A 16,258-nucleotide genomic window follows, 5' to 3' on the forward strand; every position below is an offset into this window, starting at 1 on the left:
ACATAAACTACATAACTCAATTCATTTTGAGAGATCAATGGCCAGAAAGGGAACTCCCAGTCAGTGATACAGTATTTAGCGATCCGGTGGTAGAAATATGGTCACTATGTTCACTCAGTCAGTAAAAAAATGCCAAAAGACAAAATTTTAACTCCCATGATTTATTTTTCATACAGGGGGCAAATGGACTTCCTGGATCTAAAGGAGAAAAGGTGAGCTTCTTTTCTATCCTATTAATTTGCCTAAAACAAAACAAATCCATGTGGCAGTGATGACAAATTGCATGTTGCAGAGGGACATTAAAAATGAGTAAAGATCTGTGATGCAGCAGAGGATAATTTATGCTTTTACCTCATGCTAAGATGTGCTATAATCCAAACTATAACTTTATTTACATTTCAGGGGGATTCAGGCCCTCATGGTCTTACTGGTGCTCCAGGGCCACAGGGAAAGTCTGGTGATATTGGACAACCTGGTCTGAGAGGAGAAACTGGACAAGCTGGAGCTCCTGGACCAAAGGGAGAAAAGGTTGGTGGAGCTGCTGATCACAGTCCTGTGAGCTTTTAGACTTCATCTCTGTTCTGATTTTCAGTCAGTGACTTTCATTTTCAGGGTCCCCAAGGTGTTGGAGGCAGCACAGGAGATGTTGGAGCTCCTGGTCCTCCTGGACAACCAGTGAGTTAAAATCAAATGTACTTTGGCTCAGAAGGAGAGAGAAGCTTTGATTCTTTGTGATTGGTATTTTGTTTTTTAGGGGCCTTCTGGTACCGTTGGGGTTAAAGGTGTCAAGGTGATGATCTTAACTGACACATATTTTTGTGTACCTGCTCAAAAACTAATGAGTTTTTTTTTGTAGTGCATACTTGTATCTATTTTTAATACATTTTGTTTGTTAGGGGGAAGTTGGTGCTGTTGGTGCACCTGGTCCCAAAGGAGAGAGCGGAAAACCGGGGCCCAAAGTAAGACACTGGCTCACTGATATATGATTGAACTGTTGAACTGATGTGGACATTCCTCTGGAGAGAAGAAACTCATACTGTGATGTTTGTATGTCTTGTTTTTTCCTGATATGTTGTAGGGCAATGAGGGGCGTGATGGCAAGAATGGGGAGAAAGGACCAAAAGTAATTGTTGAGTTTTTCATCCAACTCCCAGAAACAAAACACACTCAGAGCCTTTCAACTAAAGCTCTGTGTCTTTGTCACCTGAGCTTTCAGCAAATTAAAAAATCTGAATGCTTTTCTTTACAAGGAGACACCATACTTTCTCTCTCTCTCTATTTAAATAATTTCAGGGAGAACAAGGCCTTCATGGTCCTACTGGTCCTCCAGGGCCACAGGGGAAGTCTGGTGATAACGGTCAACCCGGTCTGAGAGGAGAAACTGGACAAGCTGGAGGTCCTGGACCAAAGGGAGAAAAGGTTGGTGGAGCTGCTGATCACAGTCCTGTGAGCTTTTAGACTTCATCTCTGTTCTGTACATGGGCACATGTAGACAGCCTAGGCAACTCCTGATGCATGTTTTTGTCTACCAGATTAAATATAAATGAATTCGTTATTATTATTGTTGTTGTTGTTTTCTGGATTTAGTTCTGTAAATATTATTTTTGTTGTCAGGGGGAAGTTGGTGGTGTTGGTGTCTCTGGTCCCAGAGGAGAGAGAGGAGACCCAGGGCCCAAAGTAAGACATTCCTGGCCCTATGATATCATGGAAATTCTGAGGTAATATTGACATACCAATGAAGCAAAGAAACTAACACGAAGATATTTGTTTTTTTCTTTTTTCTGACATGTTGTAGGGCAGTGAGGGTCGTGATGGCCTGGATGGGGAAAAAGGGCCAAAAGTAAGACACTGGCTCACTGATATATGATTGAACTGTTGAACTGATGTGGACATTCCTCTGGAGAGAAGACACTCATACTGTGATGTTTGTATGTCTTGTTTTTTCCTGATATGTTGTAGGGCAATGAGGGGCTTGATGGCAAGAATGGGGAGAAAGGACCAAAAGTAATTGTTGAGTTTTTCATCCAACTCCCAGAAACAAAACACACTCAGAGCCTTTCAACTAAAGCTCTGTGTCTTTGTCACCTGAGCTTTCAGCAAATTAAAAAATCTGAATGCTTTTCTTTACAAGGAGACACCATACTTTCTCTCTCTCTCTCTCTTTCTATCTCTCTCTATTTAAATCATTTCAGGGAGAACAAGGCCTTCATGGTCCTACTGGTCCTCCAGGGCCACAGGGGAAGTCTGGTGATAAAGGTCAACCCGGTCTGAGAGGAGAAACTGGACAAGCTGGAGCTCCTGGACCAAAGGGAGAAAAGGTTGGTGGAGCTGCGGATCACAGTCCTGTGAGCTTTTAGACTTCATCTCTGTTCTGATTTTCAGTCAGTGACTTTCATTTTCAGGGTCCCCAAGGTGTTGGAGGCAGCACAGGAGATGTTGGAGCTCCTGGTCCTCCTGGACAACCAGTGAGTTAAAATCAAATGTACTTTGTCTCAGAAGGAGAGAGAAGCTTTGATTTTATGTGTGATTGGTATTTTGTTTTTTAGGGGCCTTCTGGTACCGTTGGGGTTAAAGGTGTCAAGGTGATGATCTTAACTGACACATATTTTTGTGTACCTGCTCAAAAACTAATGAGGCCTTTTTTTGTAGTGCATACTTGTATCTATTTTTAATAAATTTTGTTTGTTAGGGGGAAGTTGGTGCTGTTGGTGCACCTGGTCCCAAAGGAGAGAGAGGAAAACTGGGGCCCAAAGTAAGACACTGGCTCACTGATATATGATTGAACTGTTGAACTGATGTTGACATTCCTCTGGAGAGAAGAAACTCATACTGTGATGTTTGTATGTCTTGTTTTTTCCTGATATGTTGTAGGGCAATGAGGGGCTTGATGGCAAGAATGGGGAGAAAGGACCAAAAGTAATTGTTGAGTTTTTCATCCAACTCCCAGAAACAAAACACACTCAGAGCCTTTCAACTAAAGCTCTGTGTCTTTGTCACCTGAGCTTTCAGCAAATTAAAAAATCTGAATGCTTTTCTTTACAAGGAGACACCATACTTTCTCTTTCTCTCTTTCTATCTCTCTCTATTTAAATCATTTCAGGGAGAACAAGGCCTTCATGGTCCTACTGGTCCTCCAGGGCCACAGGGGAAGTCTGGTGATAATGGTCAACCCGGTCTGAGAGGAGAAACTGGACAAGTTGGAGGTCCTGGACCAAAGGGAGAAAAGGTTGGTGGAGCTGCTGATCACAGTCCTGTGAGCTTTTAGACTTCATCTCTGTTCTGTACATGGGCACATGTAGACAGCCTAGGCAACTCCTGATGCATGTTTTTGTCTACCAGATTAAATATAAATGAATTCGTTATTATTATTGTTGTTGTTGTTTTCTGGATTTAGTTCTGTAAATATTATTTTTGTTGTCAGGGGGAAGTTGGTGGTGTTGGTGTCTCTGGTCCCAGAGGAGAGAGAGGAGACCCAGGGCCCAAAGTAAGACATTCCTGGCCCTATGATATCATGGAAATTCTGAGGTAATATTGACATACCAATGAAGCAAAGAAACTAACACGAAGATATTTGTTTTTTTCTTTTTTCTGACATGTTGTAGGGCAGTGAGGGTCGTGATGGCCTGGATGGGGAAAAAGGGCCAAAAGTAAGACACTGGCTCACTGATATATGATTAAACTGTTGAACTGATGTGGACATTCCTCTGGAGAGAAGACACTCATACTGTGATGTTTGTATGTCTTGTTTTTTCCTGATATGTTGTAGGGCAATGAGGGGCGTGATGGCAAGAATGGGGAGAAAGGACCAAAAGTAATTGTTGAGTTTTTCATCCAACTCCCAGAAACAAAACACACTCAGAGCCTTTCAACTAAAGCTCTGTGTCTTTGTCACCTGAGCTTTCAGCAAATTAAAAAATCTGAATGCTTTTCTTTACAAGGAGACACCATACTTTCTCTCTCTCTCTATTTAAATCATTTCAGGGAGAACAAGGCCTTCATGGTCCTACTGGTCCTCCAGGGCCACAGGGGAAGTCTGGTGATAAAGGTCAACCCGGTCTGAGAGGAGAAACTGGACAAGCTGGAGCTCCTGGACCAAAGGGAGAAAAGGTTGGTGGAGCTGCGGATCACAGTCCTGTGAGCTTTTAGACTTCATCTCTGTTCTGATTTTCAGTCAGTGACTTTCATTTTCAGGGTCCCCAAGGTGTTGGAGGCAGCACAGGAGATGTTGGAGCTCCTGGTCCTCCTGGACAACCAGTGAGTTAAAATCAAATGTACTTTGGCTCAGAAGGAGAGAGAAGCTTTGATTCTTTGTGATTGGTATTTTGTTTTTTAGGGGCCTTCTGGTACCGTTGGGGTTAAAGGTGTCAAGGTGATGATCTTAACTGACACATATTTTTGTGTACCTGCTCAAAAACTAATGAGGCCTTTTTTTGTAGTGCATACTTGTATCTATTTTTAATAAATTTTGTTTGTTAGGGGGAAGTTGGTGCTGTTGGTGCACCTGGTCCCAAAGGAGAGAGCGGAAAACTGGGGCCCAAAGTAAGACACTGGCTCACTGATATATGATTGAACTGTTGAACTGATGTTGACATTCCTCTGGAGAGAAGAAACTCATACTGTGATGTTTGTATGTCTTGTTTTTTCCTGATATGTTGTAGGGCAATGAGGGGCGTGATGGCAAGAATGGGGAGAAAGGACCAAAAGTAATTGTTGAGTTTTTCATCCAACTCCCAGAAACAAAACACACTCAGAGCCTTTCAACTAAAGCTCTGTGTCTTTGTCACCTGAGCTTTCAGCAAATTAAAAAATCTGAATGCTTTTCTTTACAAGGAGACACCATACTTTCTCTCTCTCTCTTTCTATCTCTCTCTATTTAAATCATTTCAGGGAGAACAAGGCCTTCATGGTCCTACTGGTCCTCCAGGGCCACAGGGGAAGTCTGGTGATAACGGTCAACCCGGTCTGAGAGGAGAAACTGGACAAGTTGGAGCTCCTGGACCAAAGGGAGAAAAGGTTGGTGGAGCTGCTGATCACAGTCCTGTGAGCTTTTAGACTTCATCTCTGTTCTGTACATGGGCACATGTAGACAGCCTAGGCAACTCCTGATGCATGTTTTTGTCTACCAGATTAAATATAAATGAATTCGTTATTATTATTGTTGTTGTTGTTTTCTGGATTTAGTTCTGTAAATATTATTTTTGTTGTCAGGGGGAAGTTGGTGGTGTTGGTGTCTCTGGTCCCAGAGGAGAGAGAGGAGACCCAGGGCCCAAAGTAAGACATTCCTGGCCCTATGATATCATGGAAATTCTGAGGTAATATTGACATACCAATGAAGCAAAGAAACTAACACGAAGATATTTGTTTTTTTCTTTTTTCTAACATGTTGTAGGGCAGTGAGGGGCGTGATGGCCTGGATGGGGAAAAAGGGCCAAAAGTAAGACACTGGCTCACTGATATATGATTAAACTGTTGAACTGATGTGGACATTCCTCTGGAGAGAAGAAACTCATACTGTGATGTTTGTATGTCTTGTTTTTTCCTGATATGTTGTAGGGCAATGAGGGGCTTGATGGCAAGAATGGGGAGAAAGGACCAAAAGTAATTGTTGAGTTTTTCATCCAACTCCCAGAAACAAAACACACTCAGAGCCTTTCAACTAAAGCTCTGTGTCTTTGTCACCTGAGCTTTCAGCAAATTAAAAAATCTGAATGCTTTTCTTTACAAGGAGACACCATACTTTCTCTCTCTCTCTCTCTCTTTCTATCTCTCTCTATTTAAATCATTTCAGGGAGAACAAGGCCTTCATGGTCCTACTGGTCCTCCAGGGCCACAGGGGAAGTCTGGTGATAAAGGTCAACCCGGTCTGAGAGGAGAAACTGGACAAGCTGGAGCTCCTGGACCAAAGGGAGAAAAGGTTGGTGGAGCTGCGGATCACAGTCCTGTGAGCTTTTAGACTTCATCTCTGTTCTGATTTTCAGTCAGTGACTTTCAAAAAAACGGGAATAGTGGCATTTTGGCATTTGAAAATTTGAAAATGTTTGAGCAATGAAGTGCAAAGTGAGGATTTTGCATCTGGAGAGTTGTGATTATTTAGTGATTTATGCATGTTTCAGTGACGTTTTCTAAAAAGTTGTTTGTCTCAGAATGAGGCTTAAAAAGAGAAAGCAATACAATTTACAATTTTGTTATTCTGGTATCTTGTTTTCTAGGGCTCTCCTGGTACCATGGGGGTCAAAGGGGACAAGGTGATTATCTCAGTGGACACATATTTCTGTCCACCTGCACAAATTTTGATGAGTTGTTTTCAAGGTTATGTTTGTATATATCACTTTTGTTGTCAGGGGGAAGTTGGTGTTGGTGTCCCAGGTCCCAGAGGAGAGAGAGGAATCCCTGGATCAGAAGTAAGGCCTTTATCCTGTTGTTATGTAATCGAAATTGGGATCTAATATGGATATTCCTGGCAAAGCTAACTAACTGTCGTTCTTCTTATATCTGACATGTTGTAGGGCAAAGATGGTCGCGATGGGGAGAGAGGACCAAAAGTAAGTATCTAGTTTTTCCTTTCATCCATCAATTAGGAAAACAACATACATCAACGGTTTTTCCAACCCACGTTTTTTTGGGTTGTTGTTGTTTTCTGGATTTAGTTCTGTAAATATTATTTTTGTTGTCAGGGAGAAGTTGGTGGTGTTGGTGTCTCTGGTCCCAGAGGAGAGAGAGGAGACCCAGGGCCCAAAGTAAGACATTCCTGGCCCTATGATATCATGGAAATTCTGAGGTAATATTGACATACCAATGAAGCAAAGAAACTAACACGAAGATATTTGTTTTTTTCTTTTTTCTAACATGTTGTAGGGCAGTGAGGGTCGTGATGGCCTGGATGGGGAGAAAGGACCAAAAGTAAGACACTGGCTCACTGATATATGATTAAACTGTTGAACTGATGTGGACATTCCTCTGGAGAGAAGAAACTCATACTGTGATGTTTGTATGTCTTGTTTTTTCCTGATATGTTGTAGGGCAATGAGGGGCGTGATGGCAAGAATGGGGAGAAAGGACCAAAAGTAATTGTCAAGTTTTTCATCCAACTCCCAGAAACAAAACACACTCAGAGCCTTTCAACTAAAGCTCTGGTCTGAAAGGACCAAACGTAATTGTCAAGTGTTTCTTTTTTTCATACATTAATTAGGAAAACAAATTACATCGACAATTTTTCAACCAATGATTTTGAGTTTCAATCAAGACATTCCTTTCAAAATATTGAATCTACTATGAAACAGTCTGTGTGGAGGCATCAACAGTTAAAGAGCTGAACAAATCTTCTAACCACTGTGATCATTACAGTTTGATTAGACTTTGTAAGGTAAGGTCCTCTCACTTCATCGATAATCAGGCTTTTTTTGTTTGAGAAAAGAATGGTCAAATTGCATTGGAGGGTATATTTGTATGTATCATTGTGTGTACAAGTTATTGTTATTAAATAGCTAGTCTGTATTCTTTTCATGCATTTTCATGTCTCTGTGAATGACCAATATTTATTTTTCCAGGGTAACCAAGGACCAAAGGGGGATTGTGGACCAACTGGATCCAAAGGAAAAAAGGTGCAATTGAGAGATTTTTTTTTTATTTTTACTTAACACCACTAGTACGTGAGCTTGGTGAATGAGTAAATAGTATATCCCTTTGTGGTGATTATAAGTTAAACCTGGATAGATTCAAACCTGTATGAATTAAATGCTGTCTGAAATACCCGATTGTTTTATGTTCAGGGGGATGCTGGCATTCATGGAGAACCAGGCCTAGCTGGAAGAAAAGGTGCACAGGTATGACATGAGACAGGAGAAAGGAGACAAGGAGACGGCTCATTTGCAGATGTTTCCTGTAAATTCCTGTAAATGTGTCACATTATTCCTGATCAGCCTGTACCAGAACTCATGCCAATTCCGTGGAGAAAGTATTGTGGAGAAGTCTGTTAGCAAACACATGCCTCTCCATTCTTTGCAGAACAAATGATACTCAGTCTCCACCATCTTGAGAGGCCCAACACTTGCCTGTTAATAAATAATGTGTTGTACATGTCTTTGGGCATTTCTTAAAGATTTGTCATCGTCAGACGTGTTTCCTTTCCAGGGGAATGTCGGACATCCTGGGGCCCCTGGGACTCCTGGAAAAGAGGGGATAGTTGGCCCAAAGGTATGTATTGCATCATAACAAACTTAGCACAATAATGCCTTTTATTGTGAAAGATAACTGTCCTTCCTTGTCTGTGTAGGGTGCTCGTGGTTATGACGGGGCAACAGGATCCAAAGGAGCTCAGGGAGAGAAAGGTGAAAGGGTCAGTGTGTAACTTTTAACTGCTCTAGCAGCACACAGATACAGGTCTAGGAGTAATATCATAATAATTCTACTGAGGTTTGTGAAAGCTCACACTTCACAAGAACCAGCTCAAAGTTTGAAATTTAAAAATAAACTAATTACTAAAATAATCACTGTTTACTATTATAATTGACAGAGATTATTTTTAAAAGATAAGAAAAACCAATGTGAGTGTACAGTTTGTAGTATTGGGCGAAACTTTGTGGCTGTTGGTCTTACATTGTTGAGACGTTTTCAGACAATGTGTCATTTTAAATTTCTCACTGATGAGGCTCTTTATTGCAGGTCCAGCGAGGAGGTTTGACCTTGTATATGCCACATTGATTTGTTCAAGTCCTCCATATTTGACCTGGCCTCAGCAGCACCAGTGGCTGTTGTTTGTATTTTGAGCCCTAAACACTGCACTGGACAATGCTGGATGGTGTAAACATTTATACAACCAAATACAATTCTTCTTTACGTTTATTAGTTGCAATCAGTTCATAATTAGTCAAAACACACTATGTGAGCATTGTGTCTCAAGTGCAAGTTCTGTCAGAAGCACAAGCACACCAGCACACATCCCTCCAACTGCAAATCTTCAAATATGTAACTGAAAGTCTTTCTTCTTCATGTAGGGTCCATCTGGTGTTCCCGGTCATACTGGTCCTAAAGGAGCAGATGGTGCTAAAGGTCCCGAGGGGCTCCAGGGACAAAAGGTGGCTATTCATAGTTTGGCTTGAAGATTGATCTCTTCATTTTGTTTGTTTCTGCTATCTGGTTTTTGGTTAGAGGAATAAAGTTTGTATTTTTTATTGTATAATTATGTTGGCGATAGAAATGTATTAAGGGAACTTAAGTGAGGAAGGGATGGGACGGTGAAATGGTGCTTATCAGTTTTTGAAGTTTTTGGGTTTGATTTCTAAGCCTGGGGTCTTTCTGTCACTCCACATTTTACTGATTCAATGTTTTTATTTACTCGGAGTCTAAGTCTTATGCTACATATGTGGAATGGTGTTGTTTTTCAGGGAGACAGAGGGCCAATTGGCGTCTCAGTGGTTGGTCCACGCGGTATCCCAGGCATCCCAGGCGACAGAGGAGAGCAGGTTATGGTCTCACTGTCTTACTTTGACTCACAGGATGAAGCTGTGGGTATAGCCCAGCGACTGGGTGACTAGTTGATGTAACATTCATGTTCCCTTTCCACTTCCAGCCTGTCTGTGTTTTCAGTTTCAAGCTGGGTTAGCAACATATAATGTGCCTGTTTCCTTTGTTACGATATTGGACAGATGGATATTACTATCCTTTCTTTGCTTCATTTAGCCACAATTTTCCTTTTTTTCATTCAGTTACTTTATCTCATTTTAATCTGCATTGGCATGTAAGTTAAATGCACTGCCTTGTTTACTTATTTGTTGGGAAAATGGGACCAGTGTAATGACTGTTGAAATGTTTCACCCACAAAAAAATATGTCCATGTTACAGGGAGACATGGGCCAAAATGGAGCCAAGGGAGACAAAGGAGAACCAGGCATGACGGTCAGCATTTGATCCTTGGAACCATGGAGCACACACATCCACTGTTGTTTCTTAAGTCTCTTTTCCCATTTTAAATTCAGGAGGATGAGATGAGAGATTTCCTTCACTCAGAGCTGAGTCAGCACTGTGGTGAGTCATTCATACAGCCTAAACGTCTAATTTGTCATTGTTTATTGATGAAAATTTTTCCCTTGATTAACTTCAGATAGTAATCACAACAATTGTTTCAGTTAAACTCTTTGAAAGAGTATGGAGTGTCTATCTGGCTATTTAAACTGACCCTCATTATTTCCTTTCTCCTTTTTTCTGCTCCATCAATGTGATGCTCAGCGTGTGAAGGTGAGTGAGCTATTCGACTGCAGCAGGAGAGAGAAAGCTTAACCAAAGAGCTGTGATGTGGATGAGTCACAGAAGCTGACTATGAGATATTCTGCTGCAGAGTCTGTAGTGAGAGCAGTTATTTTGTTATGGGCAGCTTACTTGCCACTATGTATGTATGTATGTGTTTGTGATTAAGACTATGTTGCTGTTATCATTATTAATATTACTATTAATTCTATCATTATTATTATTATTGTTGTTGTTAAAGAAACCAGAGGAACAACTGAATAGAAAGTACATTGAAGAAAGAGAGAGAAGTTGGCTGCTAAAGAGATTAGCAGTTCTTAAAACGAGAAAAAAGAGAAACAAGAAATAAGAAATGGGACAGTATCCTTCCTGCAGCTCTGTTAAGAATACATCTCTGCTGCTTTGGCGTCATGTCTGCCTGTCCTTGTCCTCAGGCCTGCACGGACTGATCCGGACTCGACGTGCACTCAAGCATCAGCTGGTCCTGAAGGGTGAGGAGAGTGAGCATTTTCATCATTTCCTTTGCTTGCATCTTTAGCCCAGTGAATATTGTTATTTTTCTACGTAACAAAACAGGATTTTACTTGTGTTGCATTTGTCTGGCTAGTGTGTTACATATTCCATATGTCTGACTTGATCTAAATACAAATATTGGCAAACACTATGGGTTCCATGTAATGGACTGGTTTTATGTTGCGTTAAAGTGGTCTGGGTATCTGTTGACTGGTGAGGTTGTCAAAGGAGATTTTGAGAAAATGGGCAAAGTTAAACAAAACAAATCAATCATTGATGATTTCATGAAAAAAGAAACAGTTGTTGGTGAGAAAACTGAAGAGTCCACTCCAGTCAGGTCCAAGAGGAGTTTCAAACAGGAAGGTAAACCAGCTGATGTTTATTCACGTTGTTTCTGCCTCTTGTCTTCATGGTGTCTGGCCCTCTCTGTTTTCTGCATTTTCTCTCTGATAATGGATGGTGGACCTTAGCGCTCATGTGGTTACTGCTTTGGGAAGTAGTAAATATAAAGCAAACAAGAGGAAATTAATTGCAATAATATGAACACTAATGGTATATTTAGTTTTAGGTTGCTGACTTTGGAAAATATCTTATTAACTAGATGATAGTTGTTCCCCTTCTGTCTGGCTGGGTGTCATTTCATTCATTCAATAGTTAGAGCAATATTTGAACAGCTGTTTGAGTGTAATGACATCATGGCAGTTTATTGGTTTTTTTTTTTTTCTTTTTCCTCTCAATACTTATAGTCAACTGAAAAAAAGGAGAGAAAAGAAAATGTTACTGAGAGCGACAAAAGACCATTTCAGTGTGCACCAGGCCAAATTTAAAGCACATGCACAGAGCAGCCCCTGATGTTCTGAACTCAGCCCCCAGTGTGCACACCAGGGGCACAGCTACCCAGTGTCAGAGGGTATGCAGCAACAATTTTGGTGCTACATAGAATAGTAAAGAATAGTAATAATAAATAAATAAGTCTGCCAGACACCATCATGTATGGGCTTTAAATAATAAGGGTTTATTTTAAAGTGTACCAGCCAATGTAAGACTGCCATATTTAAGTAATAAACAGTTACACATTTACAAGCATTAACACTTTCATTATAACCAATGCAACATAAAGCCTTAAAGTGCTAAAGTAAGTCTACAAGCAAAGATCCTTTAGAATCTTTATTATTATTATTATTTTTACCATCGCTTTGGTGCCCCCCTATGCATCACGTATAGTTCATACCAGCTTTTTGCACCACTGGTCCACACACTTTATATTTGTGTATATGTATGTGTGTGTGTATTCTACAGCTCCAGCAGACCTGTGCCAGCTCCCCATGGATGAGGGGAGCTGCGGACGTTACACAATGCGCTGGTACTTTAACAGTCAGGCTCAGGCCTGTATACCCTTCATCTACTACGGCTGTGAAGGAAATGACAACCGATTCCTCCACCAGGAGGAATGTGAGGAGGTCTGCCTTGGAGAGACCAAAGGTACCCCATCACACACACCCACACACGCACACACACACACACACACACACACACACACTCACACTTTGCACTCACTGACATATGATCTGTTTTGTAGGTATTTGAAGACAGCATGATGATGGTGGCCAGTTCTTCCTCACTCCAGTTTTACACATCAGGGGAGTCACCTTGGTTTATGTATTCAATTGGACACAGATTTTATTTAGAAAATTTGCTGTTAATATTTCTGTGCTTCTTGTCGTCTTGAAATGATTGTGAAGTGTTTTATCATTTGTAGTTATAATGAAAAATCAAGAGCTGTTACCTGCCAATGAATATTTTTATTATCTAATCATGACTCACTTTTTCACTTGCCAAAGTAAAAGTATTATTTTTATACCAGATAGAGTGTTTTTGCAGGTACTGACTATTTCTAATAAACAAAATGTTAATAAAAAAAAGTTAGTCTTTCTTCTTGGCAGATGGACTTCATATTTTTCTCTGACTTAAAGGACTTATTTGTATGTTAAAGTGGTCTGGGTATCTGTTGACTGGTGAGGCTGTCAAAGGAAATTTTGAGAAAATGATCAAAGTTGAACAAAACAAATCAGTCATTGATGATTTCAAGAAAAAAAAAAACAGTTATATATATTTGTATAGAAAATTTTGTAACCCTTTTATTTTCTTATTCTTCTTTCTTTTCCTTTCTGATGACTGGACATTTTCCTACTGAACTTCAGACAATAGACAACAGGCTAGGATAGCAACAGTAACCAAGGGGCGGGGCTTGGCGAAGGATCGGGGCCAAACCATTTGTTGGGGGTGGGGGGTTACAATAAGGAAGAAAACAAGTAACAAGCTAATGTAACTCACTAAAATAATTCTTGTTCTTTTACATGTCCCCTTCTCGATTCGTTCGCTTTTACTGGTCTAGTCTGTGGACGCGTCCTGTCTCCGGTCTGGTCTCGGTCCGTTCCTGGGGGGGCGCCGTATCTGCATTAGCCCAGTCCAATACTCGCAACCAATTAACTCCGTAGACACGTTCAGGTACCCACGCCGGGAATCTTTACATACATTTATTTAACATTACATTACAACATTACATATTACATATTCAACATTACATCACTTACATCATGTACAGATATTTACATCACATCACTTACATCACTTACAGCATACATTATATCACATCACATACCCTAGCCAGGAATCGAACCCTTAACACCTAGGTGAGGGGCGGCAGCGTTACCGCTGCGCCACAGCGCTGCTCGAGTTGCCGCGTACATCTGCGCTATTTCCTCACCTGACCTGACGTGATGACGTGTTCACCCACAGTGAGCTGGGATTGGCTCCAGCACCCCACGTGACCTCTTCTTCTTCGCTCCGAGTCCACGCCTGTTGACTTGTTTATAATTTTTATGAGTAAATAAATATCATGCTTTGTTGCTGAATTTCTGTTGTGTATATGCTACAGTTTAACTGGTTGATCGATCAATGACAATTATGTAGACCTATAGCCTATTTTATGGGCATGTCGTGCAAGAGATAACAGATAATGTGTAGGCTTTCAGGGAAAAATATCTTAAGTGTTCAGTGGGTAATTGATTTACTGTAACCCTAAATGTATGTAATGTAAATGTATGATATGTAATGTAACGGTCCATTCCCGGTGTGGGTACCTGAACGTGTCTACGGAGTTAATTGGTTGCGAGTATTGGACTGGGCTAATGTAGATACGGCGCCCCCCCAGGACCTAGGCCGAACCACACCAGGCTGGTGACGGCACCCCTCCAGGAACGGACCGAGACCAGACCGGAGACAGGACGCGTCCACAGACTAGACCAGTAAAGCGAACAAGTCACCCACTGAGATGAACTATGTTAGTGAAACATTATGTAATATTTGAGTATATTAACTTGTTTTCTTGTTTTCTTCCTAATTGTAACCCCCCCACATCAAAAGGTTTGGCCACCGATCATTCGCCCCGCCCCCCTTGGTTACTGTTGCTATGCTAGCGTGTTGTCTGTTGTCTGAAGTTCGGTAAGAAAATTTCCAGTCAGCATCAGTCCAGTGATCAGGAAGGAAAATAAAGGGTTGAGAAATTTTCTATACAAATGTTTTTTAAAAGGTTGTGACGGTGAATTTGGGACTAGAAACGTAGAGCAAGGTAAGAAACAGGGCCGTTAGCTTGTAACGTAAGCTAACTGGACAGCCCTAATGCTAACGTCCATTAGCCTAGCTTGTATTAAAGCCCGACACAAAACATCTTTGACAGAAACAGCTGAGTTTGGTAGCTCCATCAGAAAGGAAGAGACGGAGAGGAGAGGGCTCCAGCTGCAGTCAGATCACAGACACAGTGACATACGGGGCAGAGGAATTTATTTAACTTGTTGGCTTTATTTCTGCACAAAGATATTAACTGCAAATGTAGAAGAAGTACTCCACCGCTTCAGACACAAGAACACACACAAGGACCGGGACATTACTCGTTGTTAATGTTTTGTGTGTGTGCAGGCAGACAGACCTGTATTCTGTGATGAGGAGTTGGACCGTGTTGTTGTCAGTGATGTCCACAGAAGGCATCCAAACTCTGGCTACAAGCTAATGCGTGTTCCAGGTAATAATACGGCCACGATGTATAATGAAGAAGGAGCCGATCGTTATGGAGAAATAATCCTCACCCTACCTGGATTATTTCTCCAGTCTTGATCGTATTATTACCTGGTGTGTATCACCACATTTCTTCTTTAAGTACGCACGGTAACTTAGCAACTACGCACGACTCAGAAGTAAATCAGCGTAAAGGGGAACCGGAACTTGGGGGAGACCGAATCGGTTGACACACCGGCAGTGAGGTTTACTTAACGTAGGCTACTCTTGCACAGCTAGGCTAGCTGGCATGCATTTACACGGAAATTGACAATGAATGGTAGGTTTCTGAGCTCAACTGAAAAAAAGGAGAGAAAAGAAAATGTTACTTAGAGCGACTTACTTACAGCCCCTGATGTTCTGAACTCATCCCCCAGTGTGCACACACTTTATGTATGTATACCCCATCACACACACACACACACACACACACTCTCACACTGCACTCACTGACATATGATCTGTTTTGTAGGTATTTGAAGACAGTATGATGGCTCCAGTTTTACACATCAGGGGAGTCACCTTGGTTTATGTATTCAATTGGACACAAATTTTATTTAGAAAATTTGCCGTTAATATTTCTGTGCTTCCTGTCATCTTGAAATGATTGTGAAGTGTTTTATCATTATCGAGTGTTATCATTTGTAGTTATAATGAAAAATCAAAGCTGTTACCTGCCAATGAATATTTTTATTATCTAATCATGGCTCACAGTGTTTTTGCAGGTACTGACTATTTCTAATAAACTAAATGTTAATGAAAAAAAAAAATTCTTCTTGGCAGATGGACTTAATATTTTTCTCTGACTTAAAGGACTGATTTGTATGTTTGGACACACTAAAGGAGGCAGGGTAATGATTTGTGCAGTGCTCTGCTGGGAAACCTGCCATTCATGTGGATTTTATTTTTACATGTACCATGTATAACCCTAACCCTAACTATTAGAACTATCATGGAGGTCAACATTTGCTGTACAGACCAAAACTGTTGTTGTACCATACTGTTTGTTGCTTCTAAAGGTTGGGAATTTTAATATGGGAGTCTAAGGAGATTCATTTGCTTTCAGAGAAAGCCTTAAGTGATGACATGAAGAATTGCGGTCGGCACTTAAATGTTTGCAGCATACATTTTCAGTCTTGGGAGTTGCTGCTTACACATTCAATTTTTCACACAACCTAGTTCAAGTAGTTAATGGTATTGTCAATCCTGCTTTGTGAGACAAACCTATTTTCTTTCTGGCTGGCAATTTAAACAAACTAACTGATGAATCTCAATGGAGATGCTGTAGCACTTACAGCAGAAAAGCGACGTAGTGGTTAGCACTGTTGGCCCACAACAAGAATGTCACGGGTTTGGTTCCCGGACACAGGGCCTTTCTGTGAGAGTGAGT

The 16,258-nt window shown here is 41.0% G+C and overlaps 1 protein-coding gene across 1 annotated transcript in view; it reads left to right on the forward strand.

Annotated features, from left to right (window-relative positions):
- The window catches only part of col7a1 (collagen, type VII, alpha 1), a 96,397-nt gene extending 83,759 nt beyond the window's left edge, over window positions 1–12,638 (forward strand). Inside the window, exons 144-190 of the mRNA XM_029501660.1 lie at window positions 177–212; window positions 403–528; window positions 613–675; window positions 755–790; window positions 897–959; window positions 1,079–1,123; window positions 1,294–1,419; window positions 1,615–1,677; window positions 1,796–1,840; window positions 1,960–2,004; window positions 2,193–2,318; window positions 2,403–2,465; window positions 2,547–2,582; window positions 2,690–2,752; window positions 2,872–2,916; window positions 3,101–3,226; window positions 3,422–3,484; window positions 3,603–3,647; window positions 3,767–3,811; window positions 3,982–4,107; window positions 4,192–4,254; window positions 4,334–4,369; window positions 4,477–4,539; window positions 4,659–4,703; window positions 4,888–5,013; window positions 5,209–5,271; window positions 5,390–5,434; window positions 5,554–5,598; window positions 5,789–5,914; window positions 6,210–6,245; window positions 6,342–6,401; window positions 6,507–6,542; window positions 6,675–6,737; window positions 6,856–6,900; window positions 7,020–7,064; window positions 7,548–7,601; window positions 7,770–7,823; window positions 8,131–8,193; window positions 8,273–8,335; window positions 8,994–9,074; window positions 9,384–9,461; window positions 9,841–9,894; window positions 9,975–10,023; window positions 10,225–10,233; window positions 10,677–10,742; window positions 12,055–12,237; window positions 12,335–12,638. Coding sequence (XP_029357520.1) covers window positions 177–212; window positions 403–528; window positions 613–675; window positions 755–790; window positions 897–959; window positions 1,079–1,123; window positions 1,294–1,419; window positions 1,615–1,677; window positions 1,796–1,840; window positions 1,960–2,004; window positions 2,193–2,318; window positions 2,403–2,465; window positions 2,547–2,582; window positions 2,690–2,752; window positions 2,872–2,916; window positions 3,101–3,226; window positions 3,422–3,484; window positions 3,603–3,647; window positions 3,767–3,811; window positions 3,982–4,107; window positions 4,192–4,254; window positions 4,334–4,369; window positions 4,477–4,539; window positions 4,659–4,703; window positions 4,888–5,013; window positions 5,209–5,271; window positions 5,390–5,434; window positions 5,554–5,598; window positions 5,789–5,914; window positions 6,210–6,245; window positions 6,342–6,401; window positions 6,507–6,542; window positions 6,675–6,737; window positions 6,856–6,900; window positions 7,020–7,064; window positions 7,548–7,601; window positions 7,770–7,823; window positions 8,131–8,193; window positions 8,273–8,335; window positions 8,994–9,074; window positions 9,384–9,461; window positions 9,841–9,894; window positions 9,975–10,023; window positions 10,225–10,233; window positions 10,677–10,742; window positions 12,055–12,237; window positions 12,335–12,342 — 3,045 coding nt within the window. The 3' untranslated portion in view covers window positions 12,343–12,638. The remainder of the gene's footprint in view (window positions 1–176; window positions 213–402; window positions 529–612; window positions 676–754; window positions 791–896; window positions 960–1,078; window positions 1,124–1,293; window positions 1,420–1,614; window positions 1,678–1,795; window positions 1,841–1,959; window positions 2,005–2,192; window positions 2,319–2,402; window positions 2,466–2,546; window positions 2,583–2,689; window positions 2,753–2,871; window positions 2,917–3,100; window positions 3,227–3,421; window positions 3,485–3,602; window positions 3,648–3,766; window positions 3,812–3,981; window positions 4,108–4,191; window positions 4,255–4,333; window positions 4,370–4,476; window positions 4,540–4,658; window positions 4,704–4,887; window positions 5,014–5,208; window positions 5,272–5,389; window positions 5,435–5,553; window positions 5,599–5,788; window positions 5,915–6,209; window positions 6,246–6,341; window positions 6,402–6,506; window positions 6,543–6,674; window positions 6,738–6,855; window positions 6,901–7,019; window positions 7,065–7,547; window positions 7,602–7,769; window positions 7,824–8,130; window positions 8,194–8,272; window positions 8,336–8,993; window positions 9,075–9,383; window positions 9,462–9,840; window positions 9,895–9,974; window positions 10,024–10,224; window positions 10,234–10,676; window positions 10,743–12,054; window positions 12,238–12,334) is intronic.
- Window positions 12,639–16,258: the final 3,620 nt, after the last annotated feature.

This window comes from Echeneis naucrates, chromosome 5 (genome assembly GCF_900963305.1).
Source record: "Echeneis naucrates chromosome 5, fEcheNa1.1, whole genome shotgun sequence".
Classification (NCBI taxonomy): domain Eukaryota; kingdom Metazoa; phylum Chordata; class Actinopteri; order Carangiformes; family Echeneidae; genus Echeneis; species Echeneis naucrates.